General features: G+C 30.6%; 2 protein-coding genes across 7 annotated transcripts in view; both read right to left on the minus strand.

Moving 5' to 3' along the window:
* LOC136984532 (protein disabled-like) overlaps positions 1-1,006 on the minus strand; it is a 29,761-nt gene extending 28,755 nt beyond the window's left edge. For 4 of the 5 annotated variants that reach the window (XM_067281555.1, XM_067281553.1, XM_067281549.1 and 1 more), the window contains exon 1: positions 782-911. The gene's annotated coding sequence lies outside the window, so the exon portion shown is untranslated. The other variant, XM_067281552.1, reaches the window with a different exon arrangement.
* A 2,338-nt stretch (positions 1,007-3,344) lies between these two features.
* The window catches only part of LOC136984539 (metalloendopeptidase OMA1, mitochondrial-like), a 33,262-nt gene continuing 10,514 nt past the window's right edge, over positions 3,345-26,092 (minus strand). For both annotated transcript variants that reach the window (XM_067281562.1, XM_067281563.1), the window contains exons 4-10: positions 15,549-15,688; positions 11,102-11,275; positions 10,621-10,728; positions 8,103-8,231; positions 7,954-8,028; positions 7,511-7,657; positions 3,345-3,703 (exon numbers count right to left, since the gene is read on the minus strand). In XM_067281562.1, the coding sequence (XP_067137663.1) occupies positions 3,551-3,703; positions 7,511-7,657; positions 7,954-8,028; positions 8,103-8,231; positions 10,621-10,728; positions 11,102-11,275; positions 15,549-15,688 (926 nt within the window). In that variant the 3' untranslated portion in view covers positions 3,345-3,550. The remainder of the gene's footprint in view (positions 3,704-7,510; positions 7,658-7,953; positions 8,029-8,102; positions 8,232-10,620; positions 10,729-11,101; positions 11,276-15,548; positions 15,689-26,092) is intronic.

Here is a 26,092-nt window from a genome sequence, read left to right on the forward strand (position 1 = left end):
CGCTTCGTCGGACATGACGTCATCTCGGTCTACATCCGAAAGAGACGGAAGGGTCATTGTACTTTAACTTCTTCGTACGGTTACGTCATGCCTAAACTTTTTTCTAGTGTGTTTTTTGGTCGATCCGGGTACGTTTCCCGGAAACATTTCCCTTTTCCGACAACGAGTCGCCTGGATAGCCTCACGCTTTTTAAAAGACCCCGGCTAAAGTAACGGTAACGACGCTTTGTTCGAATACGTTCCGTTACGTACTTTGTACCTCATCCGAAAGTAGAATAGGAAACCGAAGCACCGAATTCGTTGGCGTTAGTCTGGCTATACCAGACATTTGTACGTAAAAAGTTCCGGCCGTAATTTTCGATGGTTCCGTTAATCTATTCTACAGTAAAGAAAGGATTACGAACGAGTCCGAATTCGCGCCCACTAATAGCGCGAAATTTGGCGGATAAGTCCGCCAAATTTTGCGTAAGCCGCGGGTAAACTTAAGCGCGTCGTTTTCTCACAGTCCCGAAATAATGGACAGCGAGGTCTTCGAACGGATTATTTACACACCTTCCTGGCAAGAGCCGATGACATCTAGGTCAGAAGCGAGCGCAGAAATCGCTTTTCTAACTCGCGAAAGCATCGCGGCCGAAATTGATCCGGGAGATTTAATTAACGCCGTTACGCGTAACGATTTGTTTACGCCAGTAAGTTTAGTGCACGAGAAAACGTCACCGTCGAATTATTAATTAAAGAACGGAGCCGGCGTCCGAATCATCTAATTAAAACGTTAACTAACCTGTAAAGGCCTAAAGGTAAAAATTTAAATACGAGAAAAAAAAATCCAGAAAGAAAACGTCGCCCTCCGACCGCACCGACGTCGAGTCGACTTATCACCTGTGTGGACATCCAACCCGCCTACCGTGAAGCCCGACTTACCCGGATGATGACCTTGGAAGAGTTTGACGTCACGCGCTAGGCGGCGCTGGAGTAGTCGCTTTCGTTGACCACGCGAACGAACGCTTCGTCCTCCGGCCTACGTCGCTTTTGTTGCAAAACTTGGATGCAAACGGTCACGCGGTGCCTTTACGTTTCCACGCATTAATTAATAAAAGATTCGACGTCGCGGGTTACAAAAGTGAAGGTCGATAGTTTCTTTCTTTTTTGTTTACAGTCGCGTTGTTAAGGGGTGGGGATTAAGCGATTATTATTTTTGAGTAAGGAGACTCCGTCGGTAAATAAAATCGCCCGACGAGACGAACTGGAAAATGGCTTTTACAAAAATATAGTCGCGTAATTAGTTTAATTACGTTAAATTTCCGTTTTTTCCGTAAACGAATTCGTATAAAAAGGCACCGAGTGCGTTTTATGCGGGTAAATTCTAGCGATTGACGTAGCCGTCGTAAACGGTTGGCGTAATTATAATTACATTTGTGGGAATTAAAGAGGGGTTTTCAAAACGAGGAAAGATAAAAATAAACGGCAACACATAAATAACTGTTTTGACCTCTAAAATTTATGGCACGAAATATTCGATTGACTCGTTAAAATAATAAAAAAGGAGTCCGCATAAAATCTTCGACCTAAATGTGCAACGGACGCCGTTTTATCGAATTAAACTGCGAAGTTTATGCAAAAATAGAGATTGAGAAACTCAAAAATTCGCATGCCAAGTAGTAAATCCAGTTACATTTGTTCTTTGTCGAGCGCGCATAATTCTTTTTTGTCCGCTCCAAACACGTGTTAGGTTTTTCCGTTTTGCGAAATTCTATTTAAGTTTATTTAAGCTTCGGAATAAATTTAAATAATAATTTTTATGACGATAAAATTAAATAAGCGGTAAATTATTATTAAAGAAATTTGTCCTAAATTTTAAATAAGGTAATCTTTGAGTAAGATTTTTTTTTGCTTAATATAGTTTGTTAATAGGCGAAACGAAATTTTGCACAATTGAAACGATTTGAAGTTTGTTGCATACAATTAAGCAACCGCCGATATCACAACCATACCTAACAAATTATTTATTTATTTATTTATTCTGCTAATTCGTTATTTTTACGTTAGAGACGAATTAGACACATGTACGTACTGTACTTAAAAATAACAAATCGTAATACCGATTAAGCTGAAAGGGGGAGGGAATTTTTTTTTAGTTTTTCTCTTGAGGACGGGCAACAAATTGACTGTTTCTCGGAAACGAACGAAGTACGAAGTATTGAAATTTGGTGGATATTTTTTTTCGCATTAAGAAAATAAAGATCGTACGCGTGAAACAGACGTTTCGAGCTATTTCCATCTCTGTAAATTCAAAATTCTCGGAAACGAGATTTGAAATATTGTATTCACTTTATCCCTTGTCCGTACGCCTGTTGCAATCGTTCTGAGAAAATGCAAGAACTGGACGATTGAGTTTGATGGGAGCAACATAGAGACAGTCACTAAATAAACTGTTGCCTAAAATTTTAATACTTTTGCTTCTGATTACGCGCTAACTTTCCTATTTTAGAAAAGTTTGTATTTTTTTTAAATCCCTCCCCTTTTCTTTTCTGTTGTTATATACTTGCATTACATTTATCGGTCGTTTAGAGCGGGGGTCCCCAAACTTTTAGAGGGCCACATTAATTTGACAACGGCAGCCCGCCCGAACGATTTAATATCATACGCACATATATGTGTAAATTAAAATAATAATAATAATAATAATAGAACTTTATTAAAAACTAAGAAAATTTTTATAAATTTATAATAATAAAACATAATTAGTTTCAACTTCTGGTCATTTTTTAATAAGTGCAAATTTTAGATACAAAATAACATTAATTCGTTTCTTACAGTAATTAATTCATATGTAAATTTTAAATTATAAAGAATTTTTTCTAGCCTTTAATATATTACATGTTTTTCAATAGTTTACACTATGGTAATTATTGAATGTAAACTTTTTACCATTATGCTTAAATTTGAGCTTCTAAAATCATTGAAAGCGCAATAAAAAAAACATTTTGACTGTGACTGCCTTTTTAAAATTCACTTCAATTTTTTCATCTGTAATTAAATATTTTGATCTTGGGTCCATAATTTTTGTCAAATTAAAAAAAAAACATTTAAATGTTTCCCTGCTGAGAAATTTAATGATATTTTATTCTTAGTGTTTGAAATTTTGATAAACAAAAATTAGAAGTCGGCGGATGTATTGTGTTGAAATTTTGTCTTTGAGCCAAAAGTGACTTCGAAGTTTAGGGAATATATAAGTGGACATAAATTAATAGCGGCTCCAAAATATTACAATAAATACCGAGCATTGTAATGTTTCCTTTCCCCCAGAAAAACAATTATATAAAACAAGATTACACAACAGTCAATTTTCCAAATTTCTAAAATAATTTTATACCTTTATTCAAAATTTAAAATATATATCTTGGTAACAAGGATAAAAATAAATATTTTTGTAAATTATGGATTTCGTGCTTTGCAACATTGACAGACTCGATAACTGATTTGAAAAAATAATTTCTAAGGCATCCACGATGGCCAGAATCGCATCGTTTCTAAAACTACTCGAATTTTGTTAACTCCTTTTGTTGGGTATTACTATCGTCGTAGTGTATTTCCCTTCGATTTTCTTTGCGTCTTCGATCAACTTCTTAAATGTCGAAACATTTAGACGAGGATCTTTTCTAGTTAGAAGCGGACAACCGGATGTTTTTCTTATCTCTAGAGCCTGAAAAGAATTAATAAGTTTAATATGTGAAAATAAATATTTGAAGTATATAATATAAATGAAATGCGTACATTTCTCATAGAAATTATTTAGAAGTGTCGATATTAACTTTGTATAAATTTTTCATAATATATATACTGTTACGTTGCTTGTTTATATATAATATATACAAATTACATAGAAAGTTTCCTTATGTAAATATTTATTTTTCTATCTTTATATATATAAAATCTAATATTGATTGATACTTCAAAACAAATATTCAATTAAATATTGAAAATTATATAATTTTATTATTTGAATAATTTCAAATTAGTTCTGTATTTTTAATTTGTTTAAATAATGAACCATCTGACTTCACAAGTAACAATTTTTATTCTTTCTAATTCATTTCAAAAGCATATAACTAATTTTTGTTGTATATGCAATACATATATATATATATATATTACATAATATGTAACTGCAATTATTTAAAATCATTCACATGTATAAATATTTGGTAATTTAGGTAAATATTTTCAAGTATAATTTTATATTTGTGAATTATTATTTTCTTGGATTATTATTTGAGATATTAACATTTACACTAATGATAAAAATAGGACAAACACAGTAGTTATAAAATGTAAATGTAAAAATTGTAATATCGTATTTGTTTAAAAAAGTATTATTCTTTCCTACGAAATAGTTATTCTTGTTGTCTAAACTCAATGACAAAAATGTTACATACTCAGATAAATTGTTTGGTTACTGCAAAACTGAAGAAGCATGCAGCTATGTTTCAGACAGATACGTAAATGATTACAGTTGGGGGCTTATTGCACACCAGTGTACCTTAAAATCACTACTCTAGTATCTGATGAAAAGGCTCAAAAAAACTCATTGTATTCAGAATTTTCAGTATATCTGTTGTTTGGAGATCTTCAAATTTCAAACACTACTCACAACTGAGAGTTTGCATAAGGCCACATCATTGGATTAAGAGAAGCAGAATGGTTGTTTTGCCAGCTTCCTGCAGTCTGGGCCATTCTGACCTGGCTATGAGGAGATACTGGAATTAGTGGATACATCAGAACACATAGCAGACAGGCTCTGGATATCCAAGAGACAACTAAGAGAGATGATCATCTGATGGAAAGTCAAGCACCAACAGCTACAATGGTGTCTTTGTCCACTATCTGGAGATAGATAGAAGCCTCACTACAGAACCCACTCTCTTCCTATATCATTGGCAAGTGACTAGCAAAGACAAATTTTCATGCATGGTGACTGCTACATAACCTACCATTAGCAACCCATCATCATCAGCTTCATTTGCAGTGGTGCCATGACTCTTTTTTTCTGCAAAAGTAAAAAAACTGGAACAAAAGCAGCTGACTTCTTTGAAATACTACAAGATTTCTTATGAAAGAAAACAACATAAACTGGGAGGAATGTATAGATATCTGTACAGGTGGCACACCTTCTATGGCTGATTGCTATGGTGGATTGCAAGCTCTGATCCACAAAGAGTTCTTCACTGTGTTTGGATATGCTGCATCATTCACAGGGAAGTACTTGCATGTAAACATATGTACACTGATGTACTCTTGCGAAGATGGAACACTTTAACAATAAGAAACTCCACACCTGCACTCTTTCCAGCAAAAATTTTTAAGGAGAGGAATATTTTTGGCCTCTTTAAGGGGATGGACCTGCATCGGGTTTTCAAACTATTCTAAAATCAAATGTTCTACAGTGTATTCTACAGGAATACACTGTTTGACAATCTGACACAGGCTCCTTAAAGAGGAATTAAGAAGAAGAGGAATCCAAACACAGTGAAGAACTCTTTGTGGATCAGAGCTTGCAATCCACCATAGCAATCAGCCATAGAAGGTGTGCCACCTGTACAGATATCTATACATTCCTCCCAGTTTATGTTGTTTTCTTTCATAAGAAATCTTGTAGTATTTCAAAGAAGTCTGCTGCTTTTGTTCCAGTTTTTTTTACTTTTGCAGAAAAAAAGTCATGGCACCACTGCAAATGAAGCTGATGATGATGGGTTGCTAATGGTAGGTTATGTAGCAGTCACCATGCATGAAAATTTGTCTTTGCTAGTCACTTGCCAATGATATAGGAAAAGAGTGGGTTCTGTAGTGAGGCTTCCATCTATCTCCAGATGGTGGACAAAGACACCATTGTAGCTGTTGGTGCTTGAAATGTTTTTAAAAATTCATTAAAAATTTTTACTGGATAGAGTACAAAAGGAATTGATTATCATATGTACACTGAGATGAGGGCTAGAGAAAAAGCATTTCAATTCTGAGAAATTCATGAATGGATTCTTTGTCTTGAAGCTGGTATATTTTTATATCTTTGAAAAACCTGATTCATTAAAAGGTACTGAAATCCACATTCTGTACAATCAGATAAAATTTCAACTTTCCTGTTCTGCACACAATGACATAGAGTTCAGTGAAGAACCAAGGTCTGTATTGTAGAAGATTTAACACAACTCAATATCCATTTTGGCAGGTGTTTTCAGAAGAAGAAAATCAGTACAACTGTATTGAAGATGTCTTCAGTACAGAACTGTCAACAACCCTCACTATTGGAGAACAGAGGAACTTATTTCATCAGTCTTGAAACTGAAAAGTTTGGTTTCCTCATTATTACCTGAGTTAAAGAACTGATGAAGAAGAAACAAGCTTATTCTTCCCATTGACTTTGTTACAAGAATAAGATGTCATAAAATTGTAAGTTGATTAAAATATGTTAATGTTTTATTTAAAAAATAAACCATGGTCTTATTCCATATTTCCAACTATCAAGTGTTTTATGAAACATGGTCTTGGTATTCCTTACAAGTCTAATCTGACAATAAATCTATTAATATGGAATCCTACATTGACATTTTTGTTACATAATAAGATGAAAAGACTTCATCTTTGACAAGGTTAAAGCTGGGTCCTTCTACATAATTGGCACATTGCACTCTGCTAATGATTATCTGGAAAAATAAGATATCATTAAGAAATTTCCACAGCCTTTTTACAACTGTAGACTTTCACATATCAAGCAAAATGAAAGCTTGATTGAGGTATTACAAATTCAAATCACTGGGAAGTAAAAAGTGCTGTGATAATTACACTAAAGAAAGTAATGTCGAATGGGATGCAAGAGTGTTTTATTTAAAAAGTGGCATGGACATTGAATAGAAGTGTATAGCTGCAGCATTTTTGAAGGTGTCTGGTGGTACAAATATTTGTATTATTAATGAAATAAAAATTGCATTAAAAGTTTGGTTTATTTAGTATTATATGTCAAGAATTTATTCATAAATTCTGCATTTTATTTTGTAAACGATATAAAAAATGAAATGTTTTGTTAATTCAAAACCTTCTAAAAGTAACAGATCTGCATGTCCAAATCTGCTCTATATTAATACTCTTATAACAAAAACCATTAATTAGATAATTAATATTCAAATTTGTTCTGTATTTTTATTGAAAATTTCATTGTAAACAATTAAAAACCAAAATGTATGATTTAATTTATGAAAACCAGTGCAAAACATGAATATGTGGTTACCTATAATAATAATAATATTTCTTATTTAATGGTATGATAAATGTCAATGTAAGGTACAGTACCTACATTGTATATGAAAATATGTTCTGCTGTTCTTTTAATGTATTATATTGCTGTAAACTGTCAAACTAGATTAAAATTGTAAACCTGCTACTGATGTCTTAAATTATATTTTAAATTTAAAAACAGAATTTAATATTTAATAATAATAATAATAATAATTGTTTATACCCCATCCATCATTTTGTCGAGATAATTAGAACGTTTCTCGTTGCTCGGATGTGTTGATAACCATTCAATATCTGGACCGTCATCAGATTCATTTAAAACAGACATTTTACTCCAAAAAGCACTACTTTCTCTAACATCAAAACATGCCTAAAAATGAGTAAAATAATTTATTTATTTATTTTCGGTTTCATATATATATGATCAATAAACCACAAATTAAGACATTTATTTTATTACAAATATAATTTTGTTCTTTTGTATGTGTTTATTTATTCAAAATCATTATAATGTTTCACTTCACTTAGAAGTCATTAAACTAATTTATTTTTAAACATCTAGAATTTATATCTAATAATAACAACATGACATTACATTTATGCTTTCTCTGAAATATAAACAGAAATATCAGCATAATACTAATAAATATTAATAAATTTACACACCTTGGCAGCCAATATCAAACCGACTTCATCTGCTTCTATTTCAAGCTTTCTGTTGTATGGAAGATGAATTATAATCTAACAATTAAAAAAAAAAAAAATTATGTATGTTCATTTATATTTTTTCTTAATTTTAGAAAAGTATAACTTACATCAACAACTTTATTAAAAAACCATTGTGTTATAAGTGCTATGCCATCACTAGGTATAATCATCCAAATTGCTGCTAAAACAGTAATCAAAGCAATGTCGACAAAATGAGTAAAACTTAAAGCTTCTGCCTAGATATATATAAAATGTTAATTTAAATATAATAATAAACAACAAAATAAACAGGTATACCAGAATATAATAAATATTAATATTTATATTATATTTATATTTATAAATATTAATATAATTTAAATATAATAATAAACAACAAAATAAACAGGTATACCTGGTATAATACTGAAAACTATATTCTGCATCCTAAAAGTAAAATTTCTGTGAAAAAAAATCATAAACGTCATCAAAGTTAAACAATATAGTCCTGATTATAATAATATTTAATAAATTTAATTTTAAAGTTTAAAAGAATACTAAAAATTGTTTAAATTAAATTAAATTATGTTAACTGTATACAGTAGACTCTTGTTAATTCAAATTAAGATGGATAATTTTAAATGGTTTGAATTAAAAAGAGACCATTTCTAGACGCTATAGAACAAAAAAAAGAAGACATATTAGCATCACATGACAAGCAGAATAATGTTTAATCAATGAGAAATACAAAACAAAGGTACAGTACATAGTGCATTCAATGGAATAAAGAAAACATCAAGATGCAGTCAAGATTAAATGCTTTGTCTTCAGGTACATTGACAGCACAGTTCATTTAACCCTTATTTGTCAGCAATCTCAGATTTTATTCCATCAGAATCAGCCTTCATGGTGGTCATTTTGGTTTCCAAGTCTAAGGCTCTGTATTGCCTATGAGAAGCAACGATGAGCAAAGTGCCACAAGGCAACTGTAAACCATCCTAATCATGCACCAACTGATTTGAAATGCTTTTAAATTTTAATTAATTTAACTTTACTAATTTATTAATTTTAAATTTGATCTTTAAATTTCAAAAATGGAAACACACACTCTTGATTCAAACAGGAAGTAACATAATCAAGTTCTAATTATTGAGAGAATTTTATATTGATTTAAACAGGAATAAGAAGGAAACTACCATCCAAATTCAAATTATATGAGTTCCAATTAACAAGAGTCTACTGCAGAGGTTCTCAAACTTTTTCGATCCACCGCGCCCCTTTGTTCCATAAAGTTATACACAACGCCCCCTAACCCATCAGTGACCCCAACTTTTGCCTTTGGTACCCTGCCTCCAGCACCCCCTAGATTTACTCATCGCCCACAAGGGGCAATATCGCCCACTTTGAGAACCCCTGGTCTACTGAATAGTTTTATAGTAAAAAACATTTGTAAGCTATTTACATAACATTATAATTTTCAAATGTTGAATAATAAAAATTCTGTTAAATCAGAGAGCTATAATTGGGCTAATTATTTTTAATTAATTGAAAATTTGATTAATTGTGGGTTTGTTGCTTTCTTTTGTTAATGTATAAATTTGAAATTTTGAAATGATTTAATTTAATTTTAAATATGTCTGGAAAAATAATCTAAAATAGCTTTTGAATTTCATTATTTATCCATAGCTAAATTAAACCATATAAAATTTACTATTTATTAATATAGTAGAAGTTCCATATTTGCAAGAATTACATTCTTCAAAATTTTCACAAATATGAAAATGAGAAATACATTAAAAAAATAATTATGGATTTAAAAAAATATTTAGTTAAAAACTAAAACATATAATTTTCATAAAGAGAAACTTTGTTACTGTATTTCTAATCTCTGTCACTTTTTTCTTAATGTTATCTTATGTGATAGATTCATTCATGATGAAAGCACAAGCAGCAACAGCTGCTTAATTTCCTCTCTGTAGGACATTGCTTTTTTGACTTTTTTTGATATTTTGTCACTAAAGCCTTGTCTAGCTGATGATATTGATTTGTAAGGATTAAAAAAAAAAAAAACTAAATTCTGAAAATAAAATATAACACTGATGATCATAATGCACTCTAATATAAAATACAATGTTTACCATCAATACAAATGCATTTAAATAATCTGTTAAGTAATATAAGTAATCAAGTAAGTAGTATCCATCAGCATGGTTTAGCAATTAACAACACAATTTTCAGTAGAACACATTTATGATAGAAATATTGAAAATCATTTCTCTCTTCATTGTTTCATTACTTTTGTCAAATTTTCCACGAATAAGCAAATTTTAGCTTTGTGAATATGTAAACTGATTTTAAATGCCAAACTGTCAATATCAAACTTTGTGACTGTGAAGCTTTTATTGTAATACCAACAAATGATAACACATCTGCATCAAACACAAATTCTTGAGACATTAAAATAATTTAACCAGCTCAGTTATAACCTGATGATTTCCAGCAGAATTATTATTTGAAATATATTAACTGTGACAGCAGATATAATTTAATGATATCTATTGTCACAATACATTTGTATCTGTGTGTTGATGATAAAATGCACAATTTAATAAAAAATTTATTTTTTAAAATATGAAATTTTCTTACTGCATGTCCTAAAATACAATGAGCCATTTCATGACCTAAAATCACACCTAACTGATCATTATTCTCACACAGGTTTAGCATTCCAGTGAAAACAAATATCTGACCATTCTGTAAGATATAAAAAAAGAAATAATCAATATTTAAAATAATAAAATTCATCATGTTTTTCTTGAAAATCATTTAATTATTATTACGTTTTAACACTATATAATTTCAAAAAGATTAATCCTAAAATAATTATTTAATCTTTCTCTTTTAAGACCTAATTTAAAGAATCATTGTAGTAAAATAATATTGCATTTTATAGAAAAAAAAACTCAAGAGTATTATCATTATTATATTATTATTTAAAAAAAAACAATTCTGATAAATATTTTTAACTTAACTTTAACCTATTTGTTACATGTATGTATGCAACAGATTTTCAATGTTTTATCAAAAAACCAAGTTATCATTTGAAGAATCATTTAATATTACTTACCGGTAATACAAATGCATTTTGAATATTACTATCAATCACAGCTATTGTCCATTTTTTATTATGAATAAGTTCAACCTCTTGGTTTTTGTCCAGCAACCGATTAGCAACATTTGCAACTCTTTTGCAAGCAGGATGTTGAGCAGGCAACAGGTTTGATTTATTTAATTCTAATTGCTAAAATTAAAAAAAAAAATAAATTTAATGATTTCATTTCAAATGTTTTACTCTTACTATATCTTGTACTTTTAAATATTTTTAAAGTGTTGTAATAATAAATTTTACAAAAATCACAGATTTTAAGTAATATCTTTAATATACAAAATTAATTATAGCAAGAAAATAATATTAAATAAAAAAACGATTTAAATACATTATTATATCCCCTAAAACTTTAAGTTTTTGAAAAATTACTTAAAACATTTATGTAAAAGTGTAAAAGTGTAATTAATGTAAAAGTGAAGAGATTATTTTTTTTAATAATTAATGTAACGAACCATTTTTATATATCAAAAATTTACATTAAAACAGTAAAATTCAAATACATGATTTAATTTGGTAAGAGAAAGCAAATAATAAAAAATATTATGGATTGGGAAATAGTTAATATTGTAAATCATTATAAGAAATAACCTTAAATTTTCTTAAAAAAAAAACAATTATTGCAAAAGTATTTTATATTACATAAAATAAAATAAAAATGACTCCAAAAATGCTTTTAGAAATATTTTTAAGATAAGACTAAATTTTGCTAAATCCAAAAGCATTTTTGGATTTAGCTAAATTTAATCTTTTCTTAATCGTTAATGATAATAAAAAAAAAAGAAATTCAAAAATTAGGTTAGTAATAAAGACTTAAAATTTCATAAAGAATATAAGCTTAGCAGTTAACTATCAAATTGAGTAAAATTCATTTACAAACTATTTTATTTATTTAGAAAAATTATTTACACATTCAATTTTAAGTACAACAATTTAAATAAATTTTCAAATCAAACTATATAAAGTTGTAGAAAATCAACATAAAGCACTAAAATTGTAAATATCATTTAGTTTACATAAATAAATAATAGGCAAAAATTAAATATCATTATGATTAAATAAAAAAAGAAACAAGTAAAACGGCGAAGCCATTTTTGGGACGAGACTGTGTCTCGGAGAGCGTGAGCAATGCACGTGCAAATCTCGCACTCGCATCTGTTTGTAGAAACGGTCTCGGCATTTCGTATTTTCTTTTGATCTGGTTCTTGGTCCCTACAAGTCTGGTTTATTTTATGTACGCGTGACTTGGGCACCAAATATTCTGCCAAATTGCAACTCCTGACATGTACTCCTTCGTACCTCTAAGGCAGGGATGGGCAACCTTTTTCTACGTAAGGGTCGCATTTCAAAACTTTTGAACTGACGCGGGCCGCACACAAGAGAAAAGAGGGGGAAACTGTCTGGTAAATCACAATTCTTTATTCATATATAATTATAAATTACCATAGGTATACTTAATATAGCTTCTGGCACCGATCTAAACGTAATATATCAGAAATATTTGGTTAAATATCAGTCACCGCTAGTTTTAAATTAGTTTCGATGTGTCTGTTAGCCGGTTTCTTGTTTTAATTTTTACTAAATTCATTGCGAAAAAACTTTTCACAAATATAAGTTGTAGAAAATAATGTTTGAATTTTTGTCGAATATCTCATTAAGCTGGGAAATTGATATATTTATTCACATTTTATGCCATGTGGGCCTCAAAAAATATTACTGTGGGCCGCGGGTTGCCATCCCTGCTCTAAGGTGTGCAGCAGTGCGATTTTAGAGACGAGACGTGGTCTCGTCAAAACTCATTACAATATTTCTTCAATTCTATGATATACCACGATTTCAAAATTAAACTTTATATGATTTAAGAAACATAAAAATCTTAATTTGATAAAATAAGAAAAATTAAGTTTTTTTTATAACAGGAAAAATTTTAAAGTAATGAATTTTATTTTGTTGAATAACCACAAATTAGAAACAGATGATATATAGATTATCATCTATAGCATCTATATTTCTATAAATCTACATACAAATATAGATGATGCAGTTCATGTTCAACAGCTGTATATTTCTATATTTTTCTGCATACATAATAGCTTTTTGTTTTAATTCAGCACTATAATGTCATCTTAAACACTTTAAACATTAAAAAGATATTTAAATTAAATATTTGTTAATAGTAAAGCTCATTTGAATTGATACGACTGTTGTGACGTTTAACCAAAGTCTGTTATTGATGCATACGGCCTACTTGAAATCTCTGCTGATTGTTGTTTTGGACTATGAGTATAAGACACATCTCTATTTCAGACAAGCAAAAGCAAGTATAAAAATACATTTTATAATCAAGGAAATACAGCATTATTATTGTTTTTTGAAACTCCTAACACTTAGATGAAATGCCATAAAATATAACAATTCATTAAGATATCATCTTAATGAATTGTTATATTTTAATTTGCATTTTAACAAAATGCAAATAAAATAGACAACTATGAAGCAATCTAAAAGGAACAGTATATACAAGTTATTCCATTTTTATCTACTGGAATAACAAAAACTACACATTGTACAAAAAAATTTTCACAGAAAAAAAAAAACAACACAAAATAAAAAATGTTTGACTTCGACGGGACCACAAGACGGGACTATCAGTTTCATCGACGATGGCATTGCAATCAGTGAAAACAAGATCAACCTTATTTTCTTAAATAAGAACACTCATGTTTTGTTGCATATTATCATACTATACTAAAAATAAGCTTTTATGTAAAATATTTTTTTGAAAGATGCACCTATTGAAGTTATGAATGAGCATTTAAATTTTTATATGGCTGTCATACCATATTTGTGCATGTCTGTGGATATCTGTGAAGCTATTGAAAAAAACAGGATAAAAAATGCTAAAACAGTTGTTAGGAAACTATTTTTTTATTTAATCATTTTTTTATTCAAATAATGAACTGATTAAAAAAAAACTCGATCACTGATTACCTAGGTCCAAATTTTTCTCATAGAAATGTGAATGGGCAAAACTTTATGAAGTTTATAAGAGATAAACTACTATAGCAGTTTTGCTTGATCGGCATACAAGGCAAAGAATGTGGATTCAGTGAAATGGGGCAGAGTTCCACTAAGCACAAACTATAGTATATTACTGAAACATGCACTTTAATAGAAGGTGAGTTGGAGGATATATACCAGTACAATGGTCCATACAATCAGCAAACTTGACTTCTCCTGACTTAATTGTGGAGATAATTAAAGATGTTGTCTATGAATAGAAACTAACAACTAGAAAAAGTATGATCAGGAGAATTCAAACTTGTGAAAACATACATGAAATATCTTATTAAAAACTGTGAGACATTTCAAATACAATTGACTTACGCATTCAGCAAAATTATCCTATGTGCTATTTGAGTGCATTGATTAAGCATTTTGTAAAAGTTTAATTAAAATAAAAAATGTATTGAGTAAATTTATGATGATCTTGAGTTGTGGCACAAGTTTTTCTATCAGCTCTTCTATTTAAAAAAAAGAATGATTCCACTAAAAAACAGTTTCCTAATTATTATTTTTAGTATTTTTCTTTCTTTTTTTTTCAATAAACTTCACAGATATCCACAGACGTGCATGCATGTTATGTAGCACACACATAGTAAAAGATAAAATGCACATAATTTCTGACAAGTGCAAAAATATCATTGAGACATTTTTGGTTCAATTGGGATCATTAGAAAAGTCAACATATGCAATATTGCAGTATAGACCAATCTAAGGCATTGCTGACAATAAAAATGTTAACTACAATTGTAAACATTGAAGATTGTAAACATTCAGTTAGGATGATTGAATATATTTTCTTTCATTAAATCAAAATTATGTACAAAAATTGAAATTTTATCAATAAATATATTATTAATAAAATTTCAATTTTAAAATTTATACATTATTATTTATTGAAAACTGTACTACTTCATTTCACTAAAGAATAATTTTATTGATACTTTTATTATGTTAGAATTGAAGAAAGTATGTGAATCTTAGCAATGATTACAACAAATGACAGATATCTTTTGTTTATAATCAATATTAAAAAAAGCATCACTAAATGACAATATTAATATCAATTTTACACCTGCAAATGCAGGATTATGGAATTTAAAGTACTGTTTAATATTAATATCAACTGTTTGTGTAATAATAATTCCAAAAAAGATTTCTAATAAATTCTGTAACAAAATAATTACCAGCAAGTATTTTCTGTACAAATATTTAACAAAGTAATCTAAGCACAATTGAGGAAAAAATAATTGTCTCTGGATTAACTTTATATGGAAAACTGACAAGATGATATTATTTTTACACAAATATAATATAAATCAATATTTATTTTGAAATACGTCACCATTTTAAACTGAAAATCAGCAATCTGTTCAAACTGTTCTGGAGTTAAGGCTATGAAACGCTTCCTTTTTGTAAATGGTGTTTCTTGAATATGACTATAATAATATATTGCTGACATTCCTGATATAAACAATGTGAAACCTAGAGATAGGGGAAGAAATCATTATTATAAACAGAATAATAATCAGAACATGTAAATATTTAATAAATAAAATTTAGAACTCTGTCTACTCAACGATACCAGAAACATAATTAGATTAAAGAAACAAATTTTCATTTATAAACTGATATAATAACGATATACATTTTTGTTAATTCTATAATTTAACTAGGAAAAAATTTCTATGAAATAGTTTGAAAATTATCTTTAAAAAGCAAAACAAATCCTCTTTAAAAAATAAACTGTTGTTTCATTACATTTTTAAAACTATATTTGCTTGAATGCTATTTTTGTAAGAAAAACCTTAATCTTAAAATTGTAAATTTTCTCTATAATTTGATTCTGTTGATTCTTTAAGATCTCTCTTATGCATTTCATGTCATTGAATAAATTAGTACAAAAGTAAAGATTGTATTTCTGAATTATATTATTATTATAATACAGAAATAAATTACAGAAATACATATACGAAAATAAATATTATAATTTTGCTTTTAAATCATAAAATATAGGCTTTCCTATATTACTAAATAAACAAATTTCTGGTTACTTGTTATTAATTAAACTTAGAGCTATAGTCTGAGAACTATGCAGAACTAATTTAAATACTTTAATTATTATTATTTAATGTACTGTATCCTTGCATCAAGTATTACAGAGAAGCAAAATTTACAAAAATATTATTGTATTCAATATAAAGATAAATTCAGAATATGATTATACTTCAAATATCAAATATACATCAAGATTCAGCATCTCATTTTTAGATAACTGGTAAGGTATTTATCTTATTTTTTACCACAGTGTATTCAATTCAATCGACTGCTTACTCCAAATACCCAATTTATTCCCTAATTTACAAATTAAAGTACTATGTAAATTTACAAATACTGAACAATTTATATCACACCGTAATTGAAACAAAGGATTACATTACAGGATCAAGATCCAGGAAAAGGTGCCATGTTTCTAATCATCAAAGCTACAAATTACTCAAACTATTTTCATAATTCTAAATCTGGATAAATTTTCTTTGGTAAACAGAGAATATCAAAAATTAAAAATTAATGATATACATCCATATACATAAACAAATTATTCGGGGGGGCGCTATAGTCGCTGAGGCTGTTGGCGTGTTTCGAAGTGAAGTTGTACCTGTTGCGGCTAAGTTTTCGTAATTGCTTTTAATTATGGATAAATTTGTTAAATCTAAAGAGTATGTGGATCGGGATAGTGCCAAAGAAAGGGAAGCAGCTTTTGAGAAGAGCGCAAGGATATTAAGAACACCACCAGGTAAACGTTTGCGGTCCTGTTCCACTGGAAGTGCTGTTAAAGCGAGAGACACCAGAAAGAATTTGGATCAAGAATTATTCTTGGAGGAGATAAGAGGTATGTTAAGTGAAATGAAGGATGCTGTAGAATTAAAAATAGAGACGGAATTACGGTTAGTAAAAGATAATTTTGTGCAAATGAACGATAAGATTAATATACTGACGGAGAGAATCAATAAATTAGAATCCGTGCACGACTGCGGAAATGACTGTAACAATATGCAAATTAACACTACTCTAACCAAAAGAGTTAACACACTTGAAAGCAATCTAAGGAAAAGAAATTTGGTATTGTTTAATGTGAAGTTGAATGATGGGAGAAAATCTTTTTGATACAGTATCGAAGTTGATTCGGGATGTTGTTGGTTTATCAAATGTCCTTTGTGATTGTGTCAGACTTACAAAAAATACCAGAAATAATACGATGGTTTTGGTTACCTGCATTTCCATGCAAGCGAAAAGAGATATATTGAGCAGCTGGAAGAGTAATTGTACCAAATTGGATGTTTCTGACTGGAGGAAGGCAGTGCGCATAAGGGAGGACCTTTCCGCTGAATGTAGAGAGAAGAGAAAACAACAGATGGATAATTTAAGACAGGCCAGAAAGGAGGGGAAAATTGCATATTTCAAAGGCGATAAATTGGTGATAGGTGGAAACATTCGCAGGGTTGACAGGGATAAAGATGAGGATAGCTGTGTTAGTGATTCTTTTTTAGGAGTAAGCATGATTCATTAAAAGTTCTCAGTTGGAACATGAACGGATGGAAGAAGGAATATGAAATGGAGTATTGGAGCATTGTGAGAAAGTTTCATATCACTTGTTGGATGGAAACCTGGTTGGGTGAATTAGATTCAAGAAAGCCACCGACAGATGTAAGTAATACATACGAATTTTATAAGATTAACGCTACTAGTATATTTGATAAAGGGCGAAAAAGAGGTGGGATGGTGCTGATGATTGATAAAGAATTGAAAGAGGTGGTGGTTCGTCCCATTGAAGATTGGTTGTTTGAAGTACACTGGGAAAATATTAAGTTAATTTTTGTTTATATTAGAGTGGAAGTTTATGTTAAATGTTATAAGTTACTTGAGTCATTGTTTGATTCTTTTCAAAATGAAGAAATATATTTATTGGGCGATTTTAATGGCAGAATTGGAACTTTGAATGAAATGGAGTGGGGAGGTAGTGTTTTTCCATCATTGGATTATAGCGTGTATCGGAACTCGCAAGATAAATGCATCAATAAGATAGGTTTGAAGTTAGTGGAATTGTGTCAAGCAAAAGGGTTGATGATTGTGAATGGCCGAGTTAAAGAGGATGTACAGGGAAAATATACTTTTTTCTCACACTTGGGTAAAAGTGTAATTGACTATCTGTGTATAAACGGTTTGGCAGCTGAGAAATTATTGTACTTTAGTATAGATGACTGTATTGAGTCTGATCATATGATGCTGCATCTTGAAGTTTCTGTCAAAGGGTTGGAAAAAAAGGGCTACTCTAGACAATCGGTCCAGTTTAATACACGATGGAAGAAAGAATGGCAGGAGGCGTTTGTAAGCGAAATTCAAGGTATCTGTTGGGACAGGCAATTTGATGATAGTATGAGCAAATTAAATAATCTTACTGATATGGTGTCTGGTATAATGGATAAATTTAGATATAGAGAAAAAGGAGTTAGACACTTCTCTAGGAGTAATTCGGAGTGGTTTGATGATGAGTGCGTAGAACAAAAGGCTGATGTGAAAAATAGGCTCAGGAGATGGAGGAGACTTGGAGAGGATTGGAGATTGGAAGAATATTTATTATCGAAACAAAATTTCAGAGCGCTATGTAAAAGTAAGAAACAGGAATATTTGACCAGTTTTAATCAACTGCTTTCAAAGTGTAAGTCAAGTCAAATGTTTTGGGATTGCATTCGTAAATTACAAGGTAGAAGTAAATTCTCGTATACCGGAGGAGATTAAAACTGAATTGCTTGTGCATTTTAAAAGCTTACTGTTTAGTGATAACCTAGATAAGGAAATTGTTTGTTTGGAGATGATAACGGTAGGTTATCTTGACAGGCATATTTCTCTCGAAGAATTAGACATTGCTTTGAGAGAGGCAAGGTCAGGTAAAGCAGCTGGCCCGGATGGTATTCCGATGGAATGTTGGAAACTGGTAGATGAGCGATTGCGACAGAAGCTGTTGGATATTTTTAATGAAGTCCTGGCAACCGGAATTTACCCTGATGGTTGGAAAATGGCGAGAATATTTCCCATTTTTAAATCAGGAGATATAAACAATACAAGCAACTACAGAGGAATCGCATTGTTAAATACTGTTAGCAAAATTTTTTCAACGATCCTATGTAAAAGACTGATATTTTGGGTAGAGAGTGAGCATATTATATCAGAGATGCAAGCGGGTTTTCGTCAAGGGTATTCCACAGTGGACCATATTTTTGTTTTGTGGAATTTATTAAAAGAAAGGCTAGTCAAAAAACGCCGAAAAGTATATACGTGTTTTGTGGATTTCCGGGCTGCATTTGACTCAGTGAATCATCTGAAATTATGGAGGAGGCTTGCTGATTTGAGGTTAAGTCATAAAATATTGAATTTATTGCGATCGATGTACACGAATATGTCAGCATTTTTGATGGTTAATGGTACTACTACTGAACCCTTCCACTGTAACAAAGGAGTTCGGCAGGGATGTCCGCTAAGTCCATTACTGTTTTCTTTATATATCGACGGTTTGTAAATAGACTGAATGAATACCAGATTTAATGGCCTATGGTTGGGCAATAATACTTATATCAAGGTTCTGTTGTATGCAGATGATGTGGTGATTATGGCTGATAGCCCATTTGAATTACAGCTGGCAATTGATGGTCTTATGAGTTTCTCAACTGAGATGGACTTACAGATTAATAATAAAAAAACTAAAATAATGGTTTTCCAAAATGGTAGTAAAAGATCAAGTAAGCTTAAATGGTTTTTGGATAAACAAGAGATTGAAATAGTGGAAAAATATAAGTACCTGGGCCTTTGGTTCAAATATAATCTTAACATGAAAGACCACTTTGAGATTACTGCGGGAAAAGCAAAAGGTGCTTTGGTGAAATTATCTAAAACCGTTAATATCCCAGGGTTAGCCTCGTATGCTCCACATTTTAGGTTGTTTGATTCAACAGTTAAATCTGTTATGTCGTATGGTGCTCAGGTCTGGGGATTGGCTAATGTCAATAATTTTGAGTTAATTCATAGAGAATTTTTGAAGAAAATGCTGGGCCTCAGATTTCACGCATCGAATGTGGCTGTTTTGTGGGAAACTGGACGAGTACCACTGAAAATCTTTTTTATTAAAGCAGTTCTAAAATATTATGTAAGAATATTGGAATTACCTTGGGATAGGCTACCTAGAATCAGCATCGAAAGAATGTGGATGAAAGCGGAGAGTAATTCATGGTGGCTGGATTTTAAAAATTGGCTGGAACGGCTGGGATTCGGTGATATGGTTATTGAGAAACAAATTGATAGATGGAAAGAACGGATACCGTCCATAGTATTGAGATGTATAAAACTAGAATTACAGGAAATGAAGAATGTGCTGAATAGTTCTGGGTTGCTACGATATTATCGTCTGGTTAAACCTGATTTTGGCATGGCAGGATATTTAAGAGACGTTGGAATCTCTATTGCGATGAAAAAACAGATTGCGAAACTGCGGTTAAACTGTTTTATGTCAAGAAGTGCCTCTTTGGTGTGCATAATTTGCAACCAGATTTGTAGTTATAGTGAATGGTGCTTCCATATGTTTAGTAATTGTGGAAACGATATGTACGGGGAATACTTAAGAATGTTGCGTGGTGGTTCTAACTCCAATTTCGTGGATTTGTTAAAATTTAACAAGATGTTAAAGAAATTAGATGGTTTGAGTTAAGAGAATTTATTGTTTTGTTCTTCCCCCCTTTGATATTGTATCGAACTATATGTCAAATAAACTATTATTATTATTAAACAAATTATTCTCTTCATTGCCTAGGGGAAGCCCAGGCTACCGGGGTAAAGTTTGCACTTTCTTGTTCAAATTTTTAAAAAAACTCTGTTAAGATGGCACTAGCACCAGAGGGCATTTTTTACCATATTTGCATTTTATTGCGGAGGCTACTGCCACCGCAATAAAAAAAGGTCGCCTCCATGCTTGTGAAAATATGGACTGTCAATTGGAGCAAACGACGGATGAATAACGGAAGCAAAGTATTTTGTTAAATGTTGCAATTTTATACTTATATTTATACAACTCTGTTAAATTTTGGTGATTTTGGTGTTAAAATGCTCGGTATAATCTTCTCCTGTGCATAAATTACTTTTTGGAAAATATAATTAACTCTGAGGAAAGATATATTCAAAAATCCAAAGTGTCAACTTTTGCCTCTTTGATGCTTAATAACAAAAAAGTATTTTGACATTTTTGGGTGTGGTTTTCTGAAATATAGTCAGACAGTTGCTTGATATTTTTCCAGAGTTTGACGAATATCGGTAGAACTACGGAAAAGTTATCCTAGTTAAAAAAAAAAAAAAAAACCAGATTTACATCTCCCATTCTCACTAGATGACACCACATTACCTAGCTCTTCAATTGCCTAGCTCTAATAATGAGAAGCTTCTGAAAGAATGCAGACTTATTTTTTTCAAGCTGTGGACTTTTTGATTTCATTTTTGTACCAAAATACAGTCGATTTCATTTCATTGGACTACTGGTTAATCGAGGAAGCCACTTTTTTGGGCCAAATCTCAAAAAACAGAAACCAAACTAATAAACTAATATATAATTTGAATGCTTAATTGAGACAGTAGCAGAAAAGGAATTTAGCAATTTTTGATATATTTTATGGATCTTCCGATAATATGTCAACTGTATGTGTAGACCTAATGGTTGGCGGAGACAAAGCAATTTTGTCTTTTGCTCAAGCTGTTCAGTTTTTTCCGGAGGGGGTCAGTATAGTGGGACATATCACACCGGGATCCTACTCTTTAAGCACATTTAACAAAAATGGATTTTAAGCTCTTCACTTCTTATCGAGACGAAAACATTTGTACAAATATATTTGGTGTTTACTGTTTTATAATTATTTTCTTTAAAAATAAATATTAAATTTACATAAAAATAAACTTATATTAGTCTGAGGTGAACCTGAATGCAAGCTACCGATCCTGCTCCAGATTGGACTGCCTCAACTCCTTCCTCTCATTCCATTCAAAATTTTCAACTTTTATGTAACTATTTCAAATATATGTTTTTTTAGTCATGTCAAGCAACTCACCAGATGTTATTGGGACATTCTAATTTTCAATGTTGACTAAGCACTGATCTCAACATTCATTAAAAGTCATTCCTTTTTTCAATGTTGAAGTGGTGCTGTTATAAATGATGACTTAACACACTCAGCACTCAACAGATATGTTGACCGCTATTTTCCAATGAATTATGGATAACTGATATGACATTTGAATGAAATTCATCTTGCTGAGAATGAAATTATGGAAACTAAGCACTTCATACTCAAAGTTGGAATGTCATTGATGACGTCAAATTGTTGGTTTCAACACTCATGTTGAAAATAGGAATGTCCCGTATGTTTCGGACACAGTTCCTTCAGTCGAGACTAGACAAAATCTCAAATGCACTGCTTTTAATGAACGACTCCAATTTATCGAAGACTTTTCCTGCTTAAATGCCAACTGATTTTATTTTATTACTCTTTTATTTTTTAGTTTAGTTTAGTTTATTTATTTACTTTACTTTCTTTATTACACTTTTTCTTTTCTCAACAATAAATCACTTATAATCTTTCATTTGTGACATATTACTGTTCAAACTGCTCCCCCAGGCTAATTACATCGATAAACTTCGTCTCGAGTTTCTTGACGTCACCTATCTAGTAACTAAATATATTTTTGGTCAGTATGATGAAAACTATTTTTAATTTTTTCATCCCATACAAGCACGGAAGATTGAATTTTAGCAGGTTTCAAAAAATCTATTACCTAAGTTAGGGATGGAACAAATATGATTTTTTGGACAAATACCAAATAATTATTCAGATGTTACTATTGCCAAATACTAAATATTCTTACTTTTCCTGACTACTGAATACCAAATATCAGCTGATTTACTGTATTTGAAATTGCATGAAACAAAATGCTTTAAGCAGTGTTTTCAAACTTTTGAAGACTATCCTTTTAGCACATATATTTCATTAGTATCTTCATAAAATCAGTCAAAAATAATACACTAAAAATTAAATTTTAATGAACATTTTTTAAATGTAAGCATTTTATTTTATAAACAAAAAATATAATTGTTCAAAAGTATCTTAAAGTACTTGATTAATTAATAAAAAGAATAATTAATGATGGCCTGGTATGATGACACTAATTCTTCCACATCCAGCTCAATATTAGTAAGCAGCATCCTTAAATATTCTCATTCATCTATCTAATTTTGAGAGATGAGATGACAAACTGTTATTATTAAAATAATAACAGTTTGTCATCTCACTATGTTGCACACTGTATCAAACACTATGTTGCTACATTCTTTCAAATACTTCAAGATGAAGGAATTGACAACCTTTTCATTGCAAAACTTTTGAATAAAATAATTACAAAAGTTTTGTGGATATTGCACATGCTTCAGTATAACAGTTAAACTAGTCAAAATGAAAGATTATTATTTTTATTTGTATTTTATATTCTATGATAATTTTTAATCCATATATAGGCATTCTGTTTTAGTAATGCCTTTGTAAATTAGTTGGGAATTCTGGGTTGATATTGTAACAAATTATAATTTTTCCTATTTAAATCCTGGAAATAGGCTTCAAATTAATGTTGTTCTTCAGAATCTTTAATTTTCTAGAATGATTTACTTATGTCAAGTGTAGAATGCTTGTATTACATAAATTATAATAAGAATTCTAAGAATTTTAAATATAATTTTGTTGAAATAATAAAGGTTACAGATATTTATAATGAACATTAATAATGGATAAAGCTATAAAAAATATTTATAAAAATAGACAATTTGAAAAAATTATATATAAGGTACAATCAAATGAAACCCAATCAGAAGTTGCCATTTTACTGCTTTATTTCTGGGAGATGGTAAAACTAGTAGAGTAAAATATTGTTTATTGGGTGTTGCGACACAGTAGTATTGCTTCTTACAAGATGTGGTAAAGAAGTAAAGTCAGTTGTAAATGCAGTAGTCAAGTAATGGAAATATGCAAACGGAAACAGTGTGGAGTTATTTGTTTTTTAATGGCCAAAGGAGTTTCACTGATGGATATTTATCAGCATATGTATGTGATAAAAATAGTCTGTCAAAAATCAGTGTGAAAGTTTGGAGTGTATACTTCCATAATGAAAGAACATTGTTTAATGATGATCCATAGTCAAAACAAGCAATATCAACAACATAGATTAGAACAGGGGTCGCCAATTTTTTTTGATCGTCGACCCCCTACAACTTTTCAAAACCTCACATCAACCCCCATCAAAAAGTTTGTGTTACAAGCCAAAAAAAAAAACTCTTACTATTTTAATACATTTCTTTTAATTTTACATTTTTTATATTTATTGTATATAGTATATATGTGAAATATGGTAGAGCATAGATTATCCAAATATCGATCAACCAAAACATTGGTTAACCGAAAGCATTCCAGTTGGCAAATTTAAATTTCTGCTAGTGCTGTGGTGCTGCAATATTTGGCTATGTCTTTGGGTATTCCAATATTATTTTTGTTGGTGTGTGTGTTTTAGCTGGCAGCACTGGTGCGACCATAAGAGAGTACTTAAGGACATGCCAGGATTTGAACGAATTTCAACATGGGATAGGTTAATATATTTTTTTGTACATAATTGGTTATCCAAAAAATCGATTATCTGCACAACCCCAGTCCCAAATTGTTTCGGATAATCAACGCTCTAATGTACTAAAATTAAATGAACATGACTTAAAAACGGCTGTAGAGGTGCTAATAACGTCAGCGTACTGAGAATCAGACACAAGCTTACGAATGCCGCGGATGATTGACATGTACTGTACTGTACTATGTAAGTAAGAACCAGAGCATGGACTCGGCAATTTCCGTTTGCTGCATTTGCGATTTGATCTGTTTGACTATTAATTAAATTCATTGGAACAATATTCAAAAACATAAATATGTGTAGTTATATTTGTGATATTTAGTTTCAATTTAACTGACCCCCCGAATAATGTTATATTGATCCCCAGGGGTCAATATTGACCACTTTGGCAACTGGATTAGGACCTGAATTAGAACCTTAAAAAGTGATCAGCTTGTGCAAGTCAATTGGCACATTACTGAGGACAAAACTGCAGAAGAGATCAGTATTAGTCAAGCAATACTGCACAATTATCTGCTTTATCACAAGGTCTGCATACAGTAGATCCTAAAATGCTTACCCCCAGAATAAAACAGTCTGCATGGGTGTTTCTTTGACACATTTGAAGTAATATGCAAATAAGGAAAATGCAATTCTCAACTGCATCTTCACAGATGAGAAGTCATAGTGCCATCATTTTCAGTCTGAAACAAGGTGTAGCAACATGCAAGTGGAAGCATAAGTCATTACCTCCTTTGAAAAAAATATAAATTGCAACCAACAGCAGGCAAGGTGATGCTGAATTTCTTTTTCAACTAAAGTGGACCTCTTCACATTGAATTGAATTGAATCTTGAACACAGCAACAAAACCAATATTGCTTGATTCTGCAACACCTAAAAAACTTACAATATGTAATTAAATCCAGATGCTAAGATTTCTTAACAGATAGAATTATCCTTCTGCATAATAATACAAAACATTATATTGTTGCAGCAAAAATCAAATTTGCAAGTTAATTCCACTAGTAGGTTCTTCAGCACTTTGTGTATAGCACAGATTTGTTACCATGTAACTTCAGATCTTCAGCTCTCTGAAAAAATTTCAGTTGGATAAAGAAGTACAATACATTATTTTGAATTGGCTTCAGGCACAG

Source organism: Centruroides vittatus, unplaced genomic scaffold, assembly GCF_030686945.1.
Source record: "Centruroides vittatus isolate TY-2023 unplaced genomic scaffold, ASM3068694v2 contig_922, whole genome shotgun sequence".
NCBI lineage: Eukaryota > Metazoa > Arthropoda > Arachnida > Scorpiones > Buthidae > Centruroides > Centruroides vittatus.